At 37.5% G+C, this 16,920-nt stretch overlaps 1 protein-coding gene across 2 annotated transcripts in view; it reads right to left on the bottom strand.

Annotated features, from left to right (window-relative positions):
- The window catches only part of fbln1 (fibulin 1), a 49,370-nt gene that overhangs the window by 31,359 nt on the left and 1,091 nt on the right, over positions 1 to 16,920 (bottom strand). For both annotated transcript variants that reach the window (XR_003935644.1, XM_030136969.1), the window contains exons 2-4: positions 9,273 to 9,381; positions 4,503 to 4,632; positions 600 to 759 (exon numbers count right to left, since the gene is read on the bottom strand). Coding sequence is in view for 1 of the 2 variants with exons in the window: in XM_030136969.1 (XP_029992829.1) it covers positions 600 to 759; positions 4,503 to 4,632; positions 9,273 to 9,381 (399 nt within the window). In the remaining variant the exon portion in view is untranslated. The remainder of the gene's footprint in view (positions 1 to 599; positions 760 to 4,502; positions 4,633 to 9,272; positions 9,382 to 16,920) is intronic.

Below are 16,920 nucleotides of genomic sequence, written 5' to 3'. Positions count from 1 at the left end.
CATCCATATTCAATATTTGTTAAATATAAAAAATTACATATGTGCCAAGTTTAAAGTAAATTGAAACAAAATTGATGTTTTTATAAACATTTAAAACGTCTCCGATTATACATAAATGGAAAAAGAAAAAGATTTAAAAATCTAACAAAAAATTTCAAAAACAAGCTATCACTTAGATATTTTGCAGAGTGATGCCTAAAAATAATCTCAATATCTCTGCAATGTTTCAAGTAAATTGAGTTAAAATTGATGTTTTTATAGTGATATGAAATTTCGCCGATTATAGGTAAACAAGGGGAAAAAAAGATTTTAAAAATTCATAAAAATTTTGAACTTTGACCTACTTTTCCCAAAATGTAATCTGTTCTATTCTGGGTCACTGGCAATCTATAAACCCAATTTGGTATGAATTTAACCAATAGTTTTGCTGCTAAAGTGTTAAACAAACAAACAAACCAAACCAAAAGCAATAAAACTCTGTACTGGACACAAGTTAATGTTCTGTCCTGTTCTTGTCATTTTCATGCAGTTTAGCCTGATTTTACTGCACGAGCAAAAAATAAACATGCAGCCTGCTGAATGCTTGACTTTTCACCCACACTCAGTTGCTCCTGTGGACACAGTCTGGTTGTCTCCAGCTCCATCCACACAGCATGCCCGGGACACCAGGCCACACTGGTAGCCCACAGACAGCTTGTGGTCACAGGGTAAGCCCTGCTCCAGGACTGCCTTCCCCAGTAGACAACAGTCGCAGCACATCTACACAAGGAAAGGTTATCATACAAGCTGAATAAACGGCGGATATTCATTCATAATGCAGCATTTTTTAGCCTCATAGCATAATTGCCTTAGTCATACTCTATGTCAGGGGTGTCAAACTCATTTTAGTTCAGGGGCCACATTCAGCCCAATATGATCTCAAGTGGGCCGGACCAGTAAAATAATAACAGTGAAAAAAGTAAAATTAAATTATGATAATGTTTACATCTACAAAAATCTGAATAACATGAACAACTGGAAACGTCTTAAGAAAAACAACTGCAATTTTAACAATATTCTGCCTCAGATTATCAGTTTATCATTTACACATGTGCATTACAACTTACATTAGAATTACAAATACACAAAACATTTAATAACAGGCAGAATACTGATAAAATTGCATTTACTTATCTTAAGACATTTCAGGTCATTCACATTTTTTGTAAAATAACAGTTTTTTCATATAAACATTTTCATGTAATTTTACTTTTTTACACTAAAACAAAGACAAAATTTGCTGTTTTCATTATTTATAGGTTTAAAATGACAGTATTTTACTGGTTCTGACCCACTTGAGATCTAATTGGACTGTATGTGGAATCTGACTTAAAATGATTTTGACATCCTTGATTGTTAATATCTTCAGTGTAATTTTTGTATTTCACAAATCCATCCACGGGCCAGATTGGATCCTTTGGCGGGCTGAATTTGGCCCCCAGGCCGCATGTTTGACACCTGTGCTCTATGTATCTGGGATACAAAACAATAATGACAAATGTCCTAATATAGTTTTATATTGTGATAAATATCATTGCATTGGTTTGTTTGATTTTATTTTTGCTTACAAAATGCCTCAGAGATGGTTTTTACTTAATTTCTCTCCACATTGATTTTTTTTTTTTTTAATCCATGACTATGATTTTAAATGTTCCACCTCTAAATTTCTCAAATATTCGTCATGCTCCGACTGTAAATAATAATTTTCTACCACAATTATCCATCTACTTTCTTCACATCTCACTTAGGAAGAAAAATCTCACATTAAACTTTAAGGAAATATTGATTTTATGAACAATATGGACATAAATATTGGGACAAATCATGGCTACAGCTGTAAAATATCCTGTTCATGCTGATTTGAGATGAAAACATCAATATTAATAATCAATATGATATTTATCACAATAGAAAACTATATTATGACATTTTTCATTACTATTTTGTATCCCAGACCCCTGTTAGAAAAGAAACGCCTGAATTTAACATGTCCCAATACTTTTATCCATGTAGTGTATGAATTAGCCAATTACGCTATGAGGCTAACGATTTTAAAAGCTTGCAAAAAAAAAAAGGAACAGAAAAAATATGTACACAGAAAAACAGAGGGGATTTTAGGATATTGTCGGTCAGTGTAATACTGCATGTAGACGAGAAAGGCTTTTAGACTGACAAATGAGGAGGAGGTGAATCAGACAGACAGAAAAGGAAGCTGATGAGAAGGCAGACTTCATAACAAGAAAGGCAGTAAGAAAGATGGACAGACAGACAGTGATGAGATGACATCATCCCCTCTGGCTAAAACACACTCAATCAATCATTATGGCAGCCTCGCGATGTAGGTAGGGAATGAGGATGAAAGGTGCGGAGTGTGGGGGATGGGTGTGTTTCAGTTTCTGTAATGAGAGCCTAAAACGTAACCATCTGTATGTGTATTTGTGACTGCACACCTGAACACACAGTAAAATAGCCTATCACAACTCTAATCACCTGTCTGTCCGTATTTGTTTACATCTGGGTGGCCTTGAGGCTGAGTGGGAAAATAAATGTTTCACAGAAATGTGGAACCTGAATCTAGTTATTAGTGGTTTAATTTACATAAAGCACCATATAAACAAATGTTACTGAATGAGGCAATGTAGTGGAATCGCTTTTCAATCTAGGTAAAAATAATAAAATACATAAAATATCCATTTAGTGTAACATGTGTCATAATTTTGACACGTGATTATTGATTTTACCGCTTGCTATCCATCTGTAGCATGTATGTTTTGTATTTTCTCATTATATTTGTGTGATAGTATCTCCTGGTTGTCAGTGAGATTTAAAGTTAAGGCAGGGTTAATGTTTCTTAATCAAATGTTTATATTGGAGCAATGTGCAGCTAAATTTGTCTTGTCTTGACGTGTTTTATATCCATTTAGAGATGGTGAAACCGTTCCCTACTCAGCCACATGAAACACATCTTATTGTTCTTACCTTTGGCACATTTATGAGCCACCACCTGCGCTGTAAAGTTGATCAAGTAATGGCAGGCTACACCTGAAAACACTGTCCCTGTCAACACAACCTCTGCTTTTTTTTTTTTTGCTAAACACTGTTTTTCCACGGTGTGTTGAAATAAAAGGGCATGTATACAGAGAGTTAGGTTCCAGAAAAAAAAAAACAAAGAAAAGGGCTGAAAAGTATTTGGACATGATCCTGCAGAAGATTCTAGAGTCGCAGCTGAATTTATAATCTATCTGACAGAAACAAGCTCCATTCCTCCCTGGAGTGACATGCCTCATCCTGCTCACAGCACACACACACACACACACACACACACATAGACACAGACACACACACAAACATACTAGTTTTGTTTCCATGGGTTTAGGGGACATTACATTGAGTTACATTCATTTCCCGGAGACTTACCTGAACCATAATGTACCTAAACGTAACCATTTCCTGACCATAATCTTCCCTTCACCTAGGGATCTCTAATGTAGCAAATGTAATGATGTATGTAGGGATGGGAATCGATAAGAATTTAACACTTTCGATTCCATTATCGATTTTGCTTATCGATCCGATTCCTTATCGATTCTCTTATCAATTCTCATTGGGTCAGGGAATGAAAACAGGTGTACAAACGGGTGTGTTTGCATTAACTGTCTTTTATATTTCCATCTCTGCACAGAAAATATAACATATACAATAAGTACCAATAATACAGTGAAAGTGAAACTAAAAATGCTTTACTAATTCCTCTATTGTCGCATTTCTACTATGTGTAACCGGTTCGACTCGACCTATCTCCCGTTGTTGTGCACCTTGTTTCCTTTCCCCTACCTTCGGAAACTTCTATTTGAGGGGGTACGACGTTTGTTGCCCGCACCGGAACTGGAAGTGGGCCTGGATGACGGCCTGGTGTTCATTCTGCTGCTAGATTCACCAGCACCACTAAGCAGCATATCAAATACGTGACATTCCTGTAAATGATTCACATGCTGTGGACAAAAGTTTGAGCATATTGGAGGGATTCCACCCTTTTGAAGAAATGGAAGCTTTGCAAGTGTTCCAGTGGACCTGGTGTCGTCTTTTTGGACCGTTTCTGCCTCAATGCCATGTTGGCTATGTTCTGACCAAAACAATGTAGCATACGTGTGACGTCATCGCGCATGCGCAACAAAGGCAGAATCAATAAGCAGAATCGTTAAGCAGGCAGGCAAACAATTCCAAGGAATCAAGCTACTGGGATCCGGTTCTCAAAAAGAACTGGTTCTCGATTCCCATCCCTAGATGTATGTGACAAATACTGTCGCCAGCCATGTAACAATGCACACACAAAGCATATGCTCTCATCAGTCATTCTTTTGAGTGTTGCATTGAATTCTCCTTATTTGTCTCTTTTTACAATATTTCCAATTAGGTACGCACATTTACACACATACACACAACAGATACAAGGTCAAACACACCTTCGTAGTCTTTGTCTCGCAGGTGTTAGCGAATAAAGAATCACAGACTCCTTGTTCTTTGGCCGTGTTGATACCAGTGGTGCACATGTTATCCTCAAGCACTGTTACACAGCACTGCTCCTGCACTATCCTGTCAAAAAGAGAAGCCATCAAACACAAGATATGTAAATATGTTTTCATCTTATCAGTAATTTTCTCAGTGCAGCACATCTCTCCTTTAACTTAGCCTATTAGAAGCAGCCTCAGGCAAGCCTGATAGGGATCTCATACTAAAAATGTAGGCATGAGTGGGTTGAAGAAGCCCTATGTGAATTCAGCAAAGAGCAAAGGAAGTTTTTTTTTTTTATTATTATTTTTTGCTACACTGACACTAAAGTTAAACTGGGCTGAGCAGCTGTCCTTTCTGTTGTTTCTAGGCCTGAGGTTAACCAACTCTTAAGTCCCTAGATGAACATTTGTCCCCCTCCCTGAGTCTTTAATTACAGTGGGCTTGTGCCTTTTTGGAAAGCATTACTCTTACAAAAACATCGCCAACACAAACCACTCCTCTAAGATAAGCATGCTGTGTCTCGTAAGAGCAAGAATCATCGGACACTAATTTGGTGACTAACGAATAGCTGTACATACAGTTTCTGTAAGCCCATGGGATCACTGGGGCAGAATCCTCCCAATATTTCCTCAGAAAATTGAGTCGATTTGTTGCAGATGTGATTTAACCCATAAAGACCCAAGCAGCAACCAAAATGTTTAATAACTTCTGAACAAGTAAACCTATCAATACTTTGAAATAATTGGTGTAAAATGCAGTTTGTCATCTTTTCTTGATCATCAGATATGACCCATGTGGATGTTCAGAGGCTCAGTTGTGAATGTGGAAACACCGTCATCTTCTACAACATTGATTCACCAGTAAAACCCATGGAGTCTGATCAATGACAGTGGATGAAGACACTTGTTTTTACATTCAGTTGTTGATATCTTTGCTGAAAAAGTAACTTTTTCTTCAGTTTTCTCAATTTTTGATACAATAACCTTCAACTTTGAGCTCAGCTTTTATGAAAATCCATATTATCAGCAAATTAAATACAGAAAAATACCAGATTTTTACTGAAAAAAACACAAAATACAGAGGACAATATTATTATAAATGTGATGAATCACTTAAAGGGGTCATATTTTGCTAAACCCACTTTTATTAGTCTGTGTTACATTTATTTGTGTATTTGAACCCTAATAGTTCATAAAGTTTGAATTTGAACCCTCCAGGTGCTGTACAGCTATCTTTATATTCATTTAGGCAAAAATCGAGTGGATTTCTACAACCCGTTTCAATTCCTTCTTAATTTGTTATGTCTATAAATAGTTACGTCACGACATTTGCACATATAAGGTCAAGATTTACGACAAACATTTCTCCGAGTACAACATAATTGTTTGTCAGCAGCTGCGGTTGTAGTCCATACTGAAAATATGTCCAAATTTTGAGCTGATTACCTGAAATGTTCAGTTGTTGGTTGTATTAATGAGCACAAGTGGCTGAACAGGACAGAGCGCACAGTCAACAACCTGGAGGGGGTGGGGCATGAAGTGGCTCATTTGCATTTAAAGGGCCAAACGACCTTTCTCCTGTCATTACTCAGAAATAGGGTTGAAGATGGACCTGTGGAGTTTAATTAATGAAGAATTCAGACCCAAGCATAGCGTTTACAGTTTATGTAGACCACAGGGAAATGTTTTAAAATGCATAATTCCATTTTTAAAAAAAAGCAAAATATCACTCCTTTAAGACAGGTTAAAAAAAAGAGAAAAATTCATTTGGGAAGTGACTTAAAAGCAGCACTGGGTCTTTATGGGTTAACATATTACTGTAAACCATATCAGTGTAACACACACTGACACAAAGTTACACAGATGACGTTAACTGTTGAGCTCCATCAAAATAAGAATCATAAAAATCTGAATCAGAACTGACGCAATAAAGTACTGCATATTGGTGTTATGGCTGCTTAAATGTCAAAAGCAATATCTAGAACAAGCGCAGTCCCACACTTACTAGCACTCCCCTCATATCGTTCTCTTACGTAATGTTTTGGTTAAATCAGATTTCACTGTATTGTCTAACATTTGCTCTGTATTAGCGCAGCCGGATTAGCTGAGGGTTGGTTTCTGTCTGGTCTGGATCTCTGTCTCACTGCGATTTTACAAGACAGAAAGCATTAAAACGCCGCCCCCTCAGCTCTCCTCTCTCATTTCCAACAATCCTCTTTATCAACTCTTACCAGAAATCTCATTGCACATAAACTACCGTAGGTTTCAAATTCACGTCAGCGCGCACACCTCCTCTGCAGATCCTTTTAAGGGCACAGTCGTGCTCCTGTTTTTCTTTTCTCTTCTCTCCTCTCGTCTTTTTCTCTCGCACTTTTTCCCCCTTTGGTTTCTGAAGTAATCATTGAGATTTCCTGTTATTGCCTCTCTCTATCCTCCCTCTATGTCGCATTTCACCTCTAAGGTATTTCCTGGGTTTTGAAACAGGCCCTCTTCTCACCCCCCTAACCCTTTTCCATCCCCAAATACACCCTGCTCCCCAACAAACCTCTGCCCTTTTCCTCTCTTCCCCTCAGCCTATAATTTAGACAAATTTGGGATCAGTTAGGGTGGCTATGGTAAATGTGTTTGCCATCAGCCTTCACGGCAGCGGCAACTCTCCCTGGCTTATAGGCCTGAACCTGTGGCAGCACACCTTCTAGGGTTTCTAGCAGACCTGTTATTATCCCATCATTATTAGTGTTTCCTGCTCTCACGTGAAGTGAATAATGTGGCTGGAGATTTATGGGAGTGAGGTAAAGCAATCTCATATTAAGGGCCTATAGACATTTCCCCCATACACGGTGCAGATTAAATCCCTCGCAGCCAATACTGCTGGGAGCTTCTGCGGTGCAAAGAGAAAATGTGAGGTTCTACAGCGACAAAAGGTGCCGCAGTTAATGACTTGTAAATCCGAGTAAGCCCCCAGCAAGTGCTCTAGACAACCTTCTTAACCCTTTATCAGGTAAGTGACTGTTTTTTATCATTTCCGCACACATTACAAAACAGTGACAGCAACAGTTACAGTCAGGACAGTGAGACAACAATCTCAGGTCCAATGTGGTCTACAGGGTCTACAAGGTCCACCTCTGTATGAACAGTGAGTGTACCTGCTTTGTTAGGTACCATGAAGTAATGGTACTAATGTAAGGAATGATGTTCAAAGGGATAAAGTGGATGTGGACAGGGGTCTGGATCAGCACTTATGTCGGTCTAATGTTCTAAAAGTGATGTTCTAATGTTCTAAAATACATGTTCCTTTCACCTTACGTGTGCTTTTCTTGTATTTTTTATATAAACTTCCTGGATTTTTTTTTTTTTTTGCCACATATGAGAAAGGAACCAAATATGGTAACTTCATTACCCCTTTCATGCACAGTGGTCACTCCAGTGGACAGTTCTTCTCCAGCTGTTCTCTTGTGTATTCATGGGTTTTGTTGTTTTAGTTCCATATCAGCCAACACAGTGGACACTTTTGCACCATCCCATAATAATACACTGACATTCATACCATAACTGTAACTTTACTGTTCTTGATAAACCTGATCTGCACTAACACGTTTGAGTGTAAATCAATTGCTAATAAAAATTGGGAATATGATAAAAATGTGAGAAAACATCAGATTAGCTGCATGAAAAATCTTTTGTTTTGATAGTTTTCCCACAGTATATCACTTTCTGATATTGCATTCTTTGCTTCAAAAATCAAACACATGGTGTCCAGCGGAGTAGACATTTTTGGAACTCCATGAAAAATTATGAAGGTAGATCTGTTTCTTTATTGCTTTAACCCAAAAAAAAAAAAAAAAAAAAAAAAATATATATATATATATATATATATATATATATATATATATATATACATAATTTATTTATTTATTTATTTATTTTTTTATTTATTCCATTAAAAAAATTTAACTTCAAGAAAAAAAAAAACTTCCTCAATCAAAGAAAAAAAGTGTTCAGTTTTTGGATCTTAATATTTTTTCCATTTGTTTTATTTTGTTACTTTTAATTGTATTTCAGATTATTTTATTGAATATTTTACCAGTTAAATCACCCAAACTTGTTTTTTTAGACTTTGTTTTCTAGTAGTGGAATGAATCACAGTACATTTACTATGCTACAAATACAAACCAAAAACAAATATTTTCAATCAAAAAAATAAAAAAAATTTACTTCACTCAAAAAAAACAAAAACAAAACCTTTTCAATCAAAGAAAAAAGTGTTCAAATGCAATTTTTTGGATCTTAAATGTTTTTTTTCTTTTTTGTATTCAACACTTTTTTTCTTTGATTGAAATTTTTTCTTTATTGCAAATTTTTTTTGATTGAAAATATTTTTTTATGGTTAGAGCAATAAAGAAACAAATCTACCTTAATAAAAAATAGGTTCGATAAAAAAATTCACTGCAGTGCACTGTTTTTTCATGCCTAAAGAGGAACAAAAACACTCAGGAAAAAAATCTGGACAAAGGTTCTCATAATTTATGCCTGAAAGGGTTCATCTTGATTTTCTCCATGACAATAAAAATTGTAAAAAATTTCACAAAAGTAATAAAGTCTTGTTATGTCCTCCAATAAAACATTAAGGTTGAAATTTTGAGTATTTCTAAGAGTGCCCTATAAAGGGTTCAACCCTATGGTGTATAGGTGTGTGATCTGTGGAAACAGCCGTTTCCTTACCTGCATGTGTTTGATGCTGAGATAAGAGGAAGGGCTGCACAGTCTTCATCATCACTGGCACGCTTTTGTCCATCCTTACAGCAGTCTTCAATGGAGACCTGATCCACTCCTAGTGAAAACAATCCCAGGCACATTTTTGGACACGTTAACAGGTGCAAATTGTTAAACAGCTGCCTTACAACATATGCTGTATGTTTATATCGGTGCAAATTCATCCAGTGTGAGGAGTTTTTTTCCTGGATATGTTCATATGTTAACTGTTTCACTGCAGTGAGGAAGAGTGTTATTCACCTTCACTCATCACACCTGCTTACAGTGCACACACACAAAAAGCATCCAAAGAAATTAACTTACAAACATATTGTTAGCGTCATAGCATAATTGCCTAACTCATACACTACATAGACAAAAGTTTTGGGACACGTTGAATTCAGGTGTTTCTTTTCTAACAGGGGTCTGGGATACAAAACAGTGATGACAAATGTCATAATATAATGTTATATTGGGATAAATATCATTGCATTGTACTGGTTAGTTTGGTTGAAATTCTTATCTTTGCTTCCAAAATGCCTCAGAGAGGGTTTTTACTTAAAAGTGCGGGAGACTTTCGTGACCAATTTTTCATCAAATCTGTCAAACCTCAGTCATAGCCTTAGTATCACGAATCTGTAAGTCTTTCTGTGATTACTCACCTGAATCTCTTGCATTACGGTGAACAATTTCTTTGTGCCATCCACCGTAAACAAAACGTGTGTTTACAAACAGACCCGGGAGGTAACTCGGGCATCTTCGGAATTTTGTCACGACGTGCATTGTGGGAAAGGGAGGTTCGCGCAGCTGCCTGCAGCAGCAGCGCGATCATATGATATTATATGGATGAAACAAACACGTAGACACGTCTGAAACACGGAAACCACTGGAGGAATATGCATAGAGGGAAGGGAGCTCCTGCTGTTTCCGCATCGTGTCTTTAGCAGCTGCCGCTGTCAGGCGGCTGTGCGAGCCTCCGTTTCCCACAATGCACGTCGCGACAAAATTCTGAAGATGCCTGAGTTACCTCACGGCTCTGTTTGTAAACACATGGTTTGTTTATGGTGGACGGCACTTCGAAATTGTTCACTGTAATGCAAGAGATTCAGGTGAGTAATCACAGAAAGACTTACAGATTCGTGATACTTAGGATATGACTGAGGTTTGACAGATTTGATGAAAAATTGTTCACGAAAGTCTCCCACACATTTAATGTCTCTCATCATTGTTTTGTTTGTGTTTTTTATTCATGACTATGATTTTAAATGTTCTACATCTACATTTCTAGAATATTTTTCGTGCTCTGACTAAATAATAATTCTATACCACAACTAATGATCTACTTTCTCCACATCTCACTTAGGAAGAAAAATCTCCCATCAAACTTTAAGGATATATTGATGTTTATAAACTATATGGACAAAAATATTGGGATACATCAGAGCTACAGCTGTAAGATGTCCTGTTTATGCTGATTGAGATTTAAACATCAATATTAATATTTAATATACTTATCACAATATAAAACTATATTATGACATTTATCATGATTGTTTTGTATCCCAGACCCCTGTTAGAAAAGAAACATCCAAATTCAACATGTCCCAATATATTTGTCCAGTTGTGTGTGAGTTAGCCAATTATGCAATGAGGCTAATGATATCTGCAAAGCAAATATACAAGAATTACACTCATCTTTTCACTTTTTGTTTAAAGATAAGATAAGATAAGATTACACTGCAAATTTTCCAAAATAGGGAAATTTGCAGTGTTACAGTTGTTTATCCATAGTAAGAAGAATAAAAAGTATTTTAAAAAATATATAAAAATATTAAAAAGTAACATTTTGTTGAAAGGTGCCCTGCCACACCATTTTTACAGGAATGTTTTGAAATATGTTTGGTCCATATGTGTTTGTGTTATGCAGTGAATGTGAAAATGAACCGCTACCTCCTCTGTCTGCTATTGCCACTGAAAAGAAATAAGCACAGAAATCAGGTCAATTAGAAAAGCTGGTCAGTGTGACGCGTTAATGCCTGAACTCATTACTATTCATGAGCTCGCCTGGGTGAGACCACGCCCACAGAATTCGTCTTGCTCAGTGACAGTTTTCGTATACAGCAAGCTGGGGCACTGTAGGGGGGGGTAAACATGACAAACTCATGGGGCCCAGCATTCCCGGGGGGCCCATAGAACAGTGGAGGGGGCCCAGTGGATACAGGTTAGTAGTGGTGAAAATTCCGTGTAAGGTCCACCATTCAAGAGAGGCATAGAGGCTGGGAGTCAGACGTTCAAAGCATGTTAAGTTTCACTTTCAGCTACGTCAGTTCCTCTACTTGTTGCGCACAGAGTCTTCAATATTAACAGAGCTGCTACACTTCCATAGACTCTTGTTGTAAAAAATTGCAGATGAAATATGAACCTACTTCCGGGTAATGGAGGGGGCGATAGTTCCAAACACTGAGTGTAGCTGCGTCGGAACACACTCATTTCTATTGCAGCTGATCTACCAGTCCCAGCGCTAAGTTAATAAGGTATCATCATCTTTCAAATTATCAAGAGTACTTCCTGTATTAGCGAACATAAATGTTGTAAATTCTGTTTTCTTTGGTATGTGTTAGCGTTTGTATAGATTTATATCTTAAACAACTGTTATGTTGGATTTTCAAGTGTAGACCTATAGTTAGCTAAATTGACTTGTCCAGCTGTTGAGATTTAACCACTATTACCACAAATTATGGAGTTTTTAAGATAAGGTAACATCAAATCATGCCATAACTCTCTTTATAGGGCTCTGGTTTTGCAGGGTAAAGGATGCTGAAAAGTCAGGGTCACATCGGCTAGCTGTTAGCCAATCAGAGTCAAGCAGATTAGCATGTTGAATATTTATGAAATTGGCGCAAATTGAGCTGAGTTTTCCAGCAGGCTTTCTATACCAAGTTAGAATTGCTTGAAACTTGGTAACCAAGGAATTTTTTCCACAAAATGTGTTAGAGTCCATGGTAGACCTTCAGACATTACCACAAAAGTAACAAGAAAAGCACTTGGAGAGCGCAGACCTCCACCAAAACAGATCTGCCCCCCCATGTTTGTTTGTTTCTTGGTTTGTTTGTTTGATTGTTAGCAAGATAACTCAAGAAGTTATGGACGGATTTTCATGAAATTTTCAGGAAATGTTGATACCGGCATAAGGAAGAAATTATTACATTTTGGTGGTGCTCAGGGGTGGGGGGTAGGGGGGTCCACGGGGGGGCACCACTGATCGGCCTTGGCGGAGGTCTGCGCTGTCTTTTCTACAAAAGCACTCGGAGAGCGCCAAGGCTGATCAGTGGGCCCCCCCCCATGGAGCCCCCCACCCCCGATCACCACCAAAATGTAATCATTTCTTCCTTGTGCCAGTATCAACATTTCCTGAAAATTTCATGAAAATCTGTCCATAAGTTTTTGAGTTATCTTGCTCACAAACAATCAAACAAACACGCACGCAAGCATGCACACAAAGCAAAGTGATCACAATACCCCCTGGAGGAGGTAATGAAACACATGTGGCAGGACACCTTGAAACAGCAATTATCAATGAGCACAGAAAAGATACGTAACAGAACAAAGTCCTGAGTATTAAAATTGCACACTGCAAGAGAAGATTACACTATCAAAAAGAAAATGGAAACTCATCAGATACTGTCAGACAGTATAATAACAGAGTGAGTTATATTGATCACATTTGGACATCTAACTTAAACAATAAAAGGACAGTGTCGTTGCTCCTAAAGGCAAACTGCCTAGTGTCTCTAAAAGATGGAAAAACACAATTCAAAATCTGTCTGGCAATTTCGACTGCCTTTAGGCATTTTTGCCAAAGACAATGACTGATGGATATGTTGTTGCAGACACAAGTGAGGCTTTTTGACTGGAGTACAACCAACTCTGTGGTGATATGTCTATTTATTCATGTGGATTAGAGAGCGTGCAATGCCTCAACTCTGTAAACAATCAGCAGTCGCAATCACATCAAGTATATTCATTCGCTTGTGGTTTGTGTGATCTGCCAAACGTGAAATAGCTTTGGCAGATTGACTCCTTTAACATTTTTTTGCTCTTGGCTCAAGCCATAACAGCAGTGCCAAATTGCTATTAACAATAAGTCCCTCAAGAGAGAAAAGACAAAACAAACTCACCGTGAAATAAATTTTGTCGAAGCACTACGGGTTTGTTGGTGTTTCGTCACCAAACGCTCTGAGTTATTGGAAATGGTGATTGTGAAATACTTAAAACTTAACCAAACCGTCTGTTTGAGACACGGTGTCTGCTGTGAGAAGCCTGGCAAGAGTCGACATCTACAGATAATAACTTAGATTATTCAGGGAGGACAAGTGTCTGGAATTGTAGTCCTCAGTTTACAGATTTTCTCCCAAAGGGACACGAGGAATTTTATTACAACCTTTAAATCAAAATGAGGTAAATGCAGCAATAACCATCACGACATTTTTCTGCGTTGATAAACTTTGTGGCTTCAGCATAATTTGCAGGTTTTTATTACTTAATTCCTGCAACACAGAACAAAGTATGAGCATAATATTTCTTAAGTATTTACAGAAATCTAAAGGATGTGAGCCATTTCGCCCGCAAGAAAGGAAAGTACAGAATAAAAGCATTAGTGAATTTCTGCTCAGTGAAGGATGATTAATCTGGCAGAGAGCAGAGAATATAGACACAGTATTTATTAGTAGACAACCACAAAAGCTGACTCACTACTGACTTCGGGAAGCCTGGCAGATCACATAATCCTCTAGCCAATAAACCTGGTAGCAGATGGATGAAATGAGATGGCATTTTAAAAGGTTTTCACATGGGCCTACCAAATAGGCTCTCCCTCCCTCTCTTTTTCTTTCACTGAATGTTAGAGACCTATGTGTGCAACATATAGATTCCCATCTAAAACATTCAAATATATAAATAAGTCATTTAGTTAGGGTGAGGAAGGGTGTCATAGTGGCCAGATGAACTAAAATACAGTAAAGTAAATGCAATACAAGCAGGCAATAGACATGTCACTAGTAATATTAGTATCATGCATAAAAATACACAGTTAAACACTTCCTTTGTTGTATTATGCAACATTTTTATCTCCTTGACCATTATGTAGTCCATCCTTTTGCCAAAACCTCATAAGACCTCTGCCCATGTCTCCTTAAATAAGGAGGACATCTAAGGAGCACCTTTCCAGATTCCAAGAAATAACTAATCTGAATATATATTTCTCTCCAGGGACATGAGAGCATATTTTAAAGACAACACAGTCGTCACACACTGTAAAAGCTCCAGATGATTACTTATCCACACAGTAGCTCTCTGCTGATAACTACTATAACTCTAACCCACTAGGCATCGCAGAGTCATTCCAACGCCACCACTGTCTGCACTGTCTGCAAATCCAAATTGAAAGACCAGAAGTGTCCTAAACTGTGTGGTGCTGTTTTATCAAAAGAGGCAAACCAGGCCCAGCTGAGCTCTGGTCTTGATGCAGTCTGCCACGGTTCTCTGTCTCTGTGATGCATTGTCTGTCTGGAGAAGCTGATTTCCATCTTGGATGGCTGTTCTGGTTGTGAGGGCCATTCTGTCTTGGCAGCAGAGCACATGGCTTGTCTGCGTCTAGACGCCTCATGTAAACAAGGCTTAATGAGCCCGCTGGTGGAGCTCAGCCTAGACAGAGTAGTTGGCCTTAGCCAGACTTCACAGTGAGAGAATGCATCGCTTTCAAAGACTCTACTCGAGGTTTTTATTTTGTGAGCACACTGGTCACTGTCAGTCACAGAAAAAGCTCTTAGACATAAGGCAAATGCAACGTACTCTTTAAATATCTGTTTATCTCTGTCTCTGTTTTCTGTATGAATGTTGAACACAAATGTTAAATGTCATGATCTTCCAACTGCTTCTTCCATGCCACCCAGTATTTCTGAGAATTTTAGTCACGTTACTACAGGAGTAAATTTTCCTCCAAACTGACCTGTGGCACTACCCCCCAGGAACAAGACAGCTGAGAGAAAAGCGGCCCTGCTGACTGTGAAAATGGACCCAGTGCGTGACCAGGGGACCACAAGCATTTGGATATGGCTCATCATGCTACCCTTTGGTGACCCTACTGTGGGCGCTGGGGTATAAATCACACCCATGTGTCTAGACCATCCTGCCACTGGTTGTTGTGATAGGGCATCACTGCATACCAAGGCACTTGGCCTTTGACTTGCAGAGCAGAAACTACAGATGCTACAGCAGTGAGACAGATTATACCAAATGGACTCTGACACTGAATCGTGTAACTGGACTTGATTCTGGTCTATGGCGTATAAGAGCATATTAAAGGAAAGAAGAAATGCAGAGGTGTGGTGGAAATACAATCCTTTACACTGAGCAATGATGTGAGAGTTTATGGATTTTGTCGCATAATGCAATCTATAAAAGTTTGACTTGAATGACATCTTTAATATAATTTGTGACAATGTCTTATACATGTTGTGGTAGAAACATAAGCTTTATGAGGTGACATTTTAGATTCAGTAACGTGGATGTTGTCTCACACTGCAGTGTACAAAAGTTTAACCCTTTCATTCATACTGGTCACTACAGAGGACAGCTAATTCTACAGCTGTTCTCTTGTATATTCATGGGTTTTGTTGTTTTAGTTTCATATTGGACACTTATGCATCATCTCATACACTGGCATTCATACCATTACTGAAACTTTGCTGTTCTTGATAAACCTGATCTGCAGTAATATGTTTGAGAGTAAAGCAATTGCTTCTTGTTGTTGTTACTAAACTGCAATTAACATTTTTTTTTTTTACAAAAAGTTTTTTTTTTTAATATTATCTCCATGAATTGAATAATGACTAGTATTAGAGCATGTTAAAACGTGAGAAAACAGCAGATTAGCAGCATTAAAAATGTTTTTTATTTAAGAGTTTTCACACAGTATATCAATAAATACATATTTCTTTGCTTCAAAAATTAAACGCATGGTGTTAAGCTGAGTGGACATTTTTGGAACTCCATTAAAAATACATTCATAAGAAAATTTAACAAAAACTAAAGAAGTATAAAAACACTCAGGAAATAAACCTTAATTAACCCTTTCATGCACAGTGGTCACTCCAGTGGACAGTTCTTCTCCAGCTGTTCTCTTGTATATTTATGGGTTTTGTTGTTTCAGTTCCATATCAGCCAACACAGCGGACACTTTTGCACCATCCCATAATAATACACTGACATTCATACCATTACTATAACTTTGCTTTACTTGATAAACCTGATCTGTACTAACATGTTTGAGTGTAAATCAATTGCTAATAAAAATTGGGAATATGATAAAATGTGAGAAAACATCAGATTAGCTGCTTTAAAAATCTTTTGATTTGATAGTTTTCACACAGTAGATCACTTTCTGATATTGCATTCCTTCCTACAAAAATTACAAAAATTAAACACATGGTGTCCAGCGGAGTGGACATTTTTGGAACTCCACAAAAAATTATGAAGGTAGATTTGTTTTTTTATTGTTCTAACCAAAAAAAAAAAAAAAAAAAAAAAAAAAAATATATATATATATATATATATATAT

This window comes from Sphaeramia orbicularis, chromosome 6 (assembly GCF_902148855.1).
Source record: "Sphaeramia orbicularis chromosome 6, fSphaOr1.1, whole genome shotgun sequence".
NCBI lineage: Eukaryota > Metazoa > Chordata > Actinopteri > Kurtiformes > Apogonidae > Sphaeramia > Sphaeramia orbicularis.
Note: the sequence above shows the minus strand (reverse complement) of the source record. Positions and strands in the feature narration are given on the sequence as shown.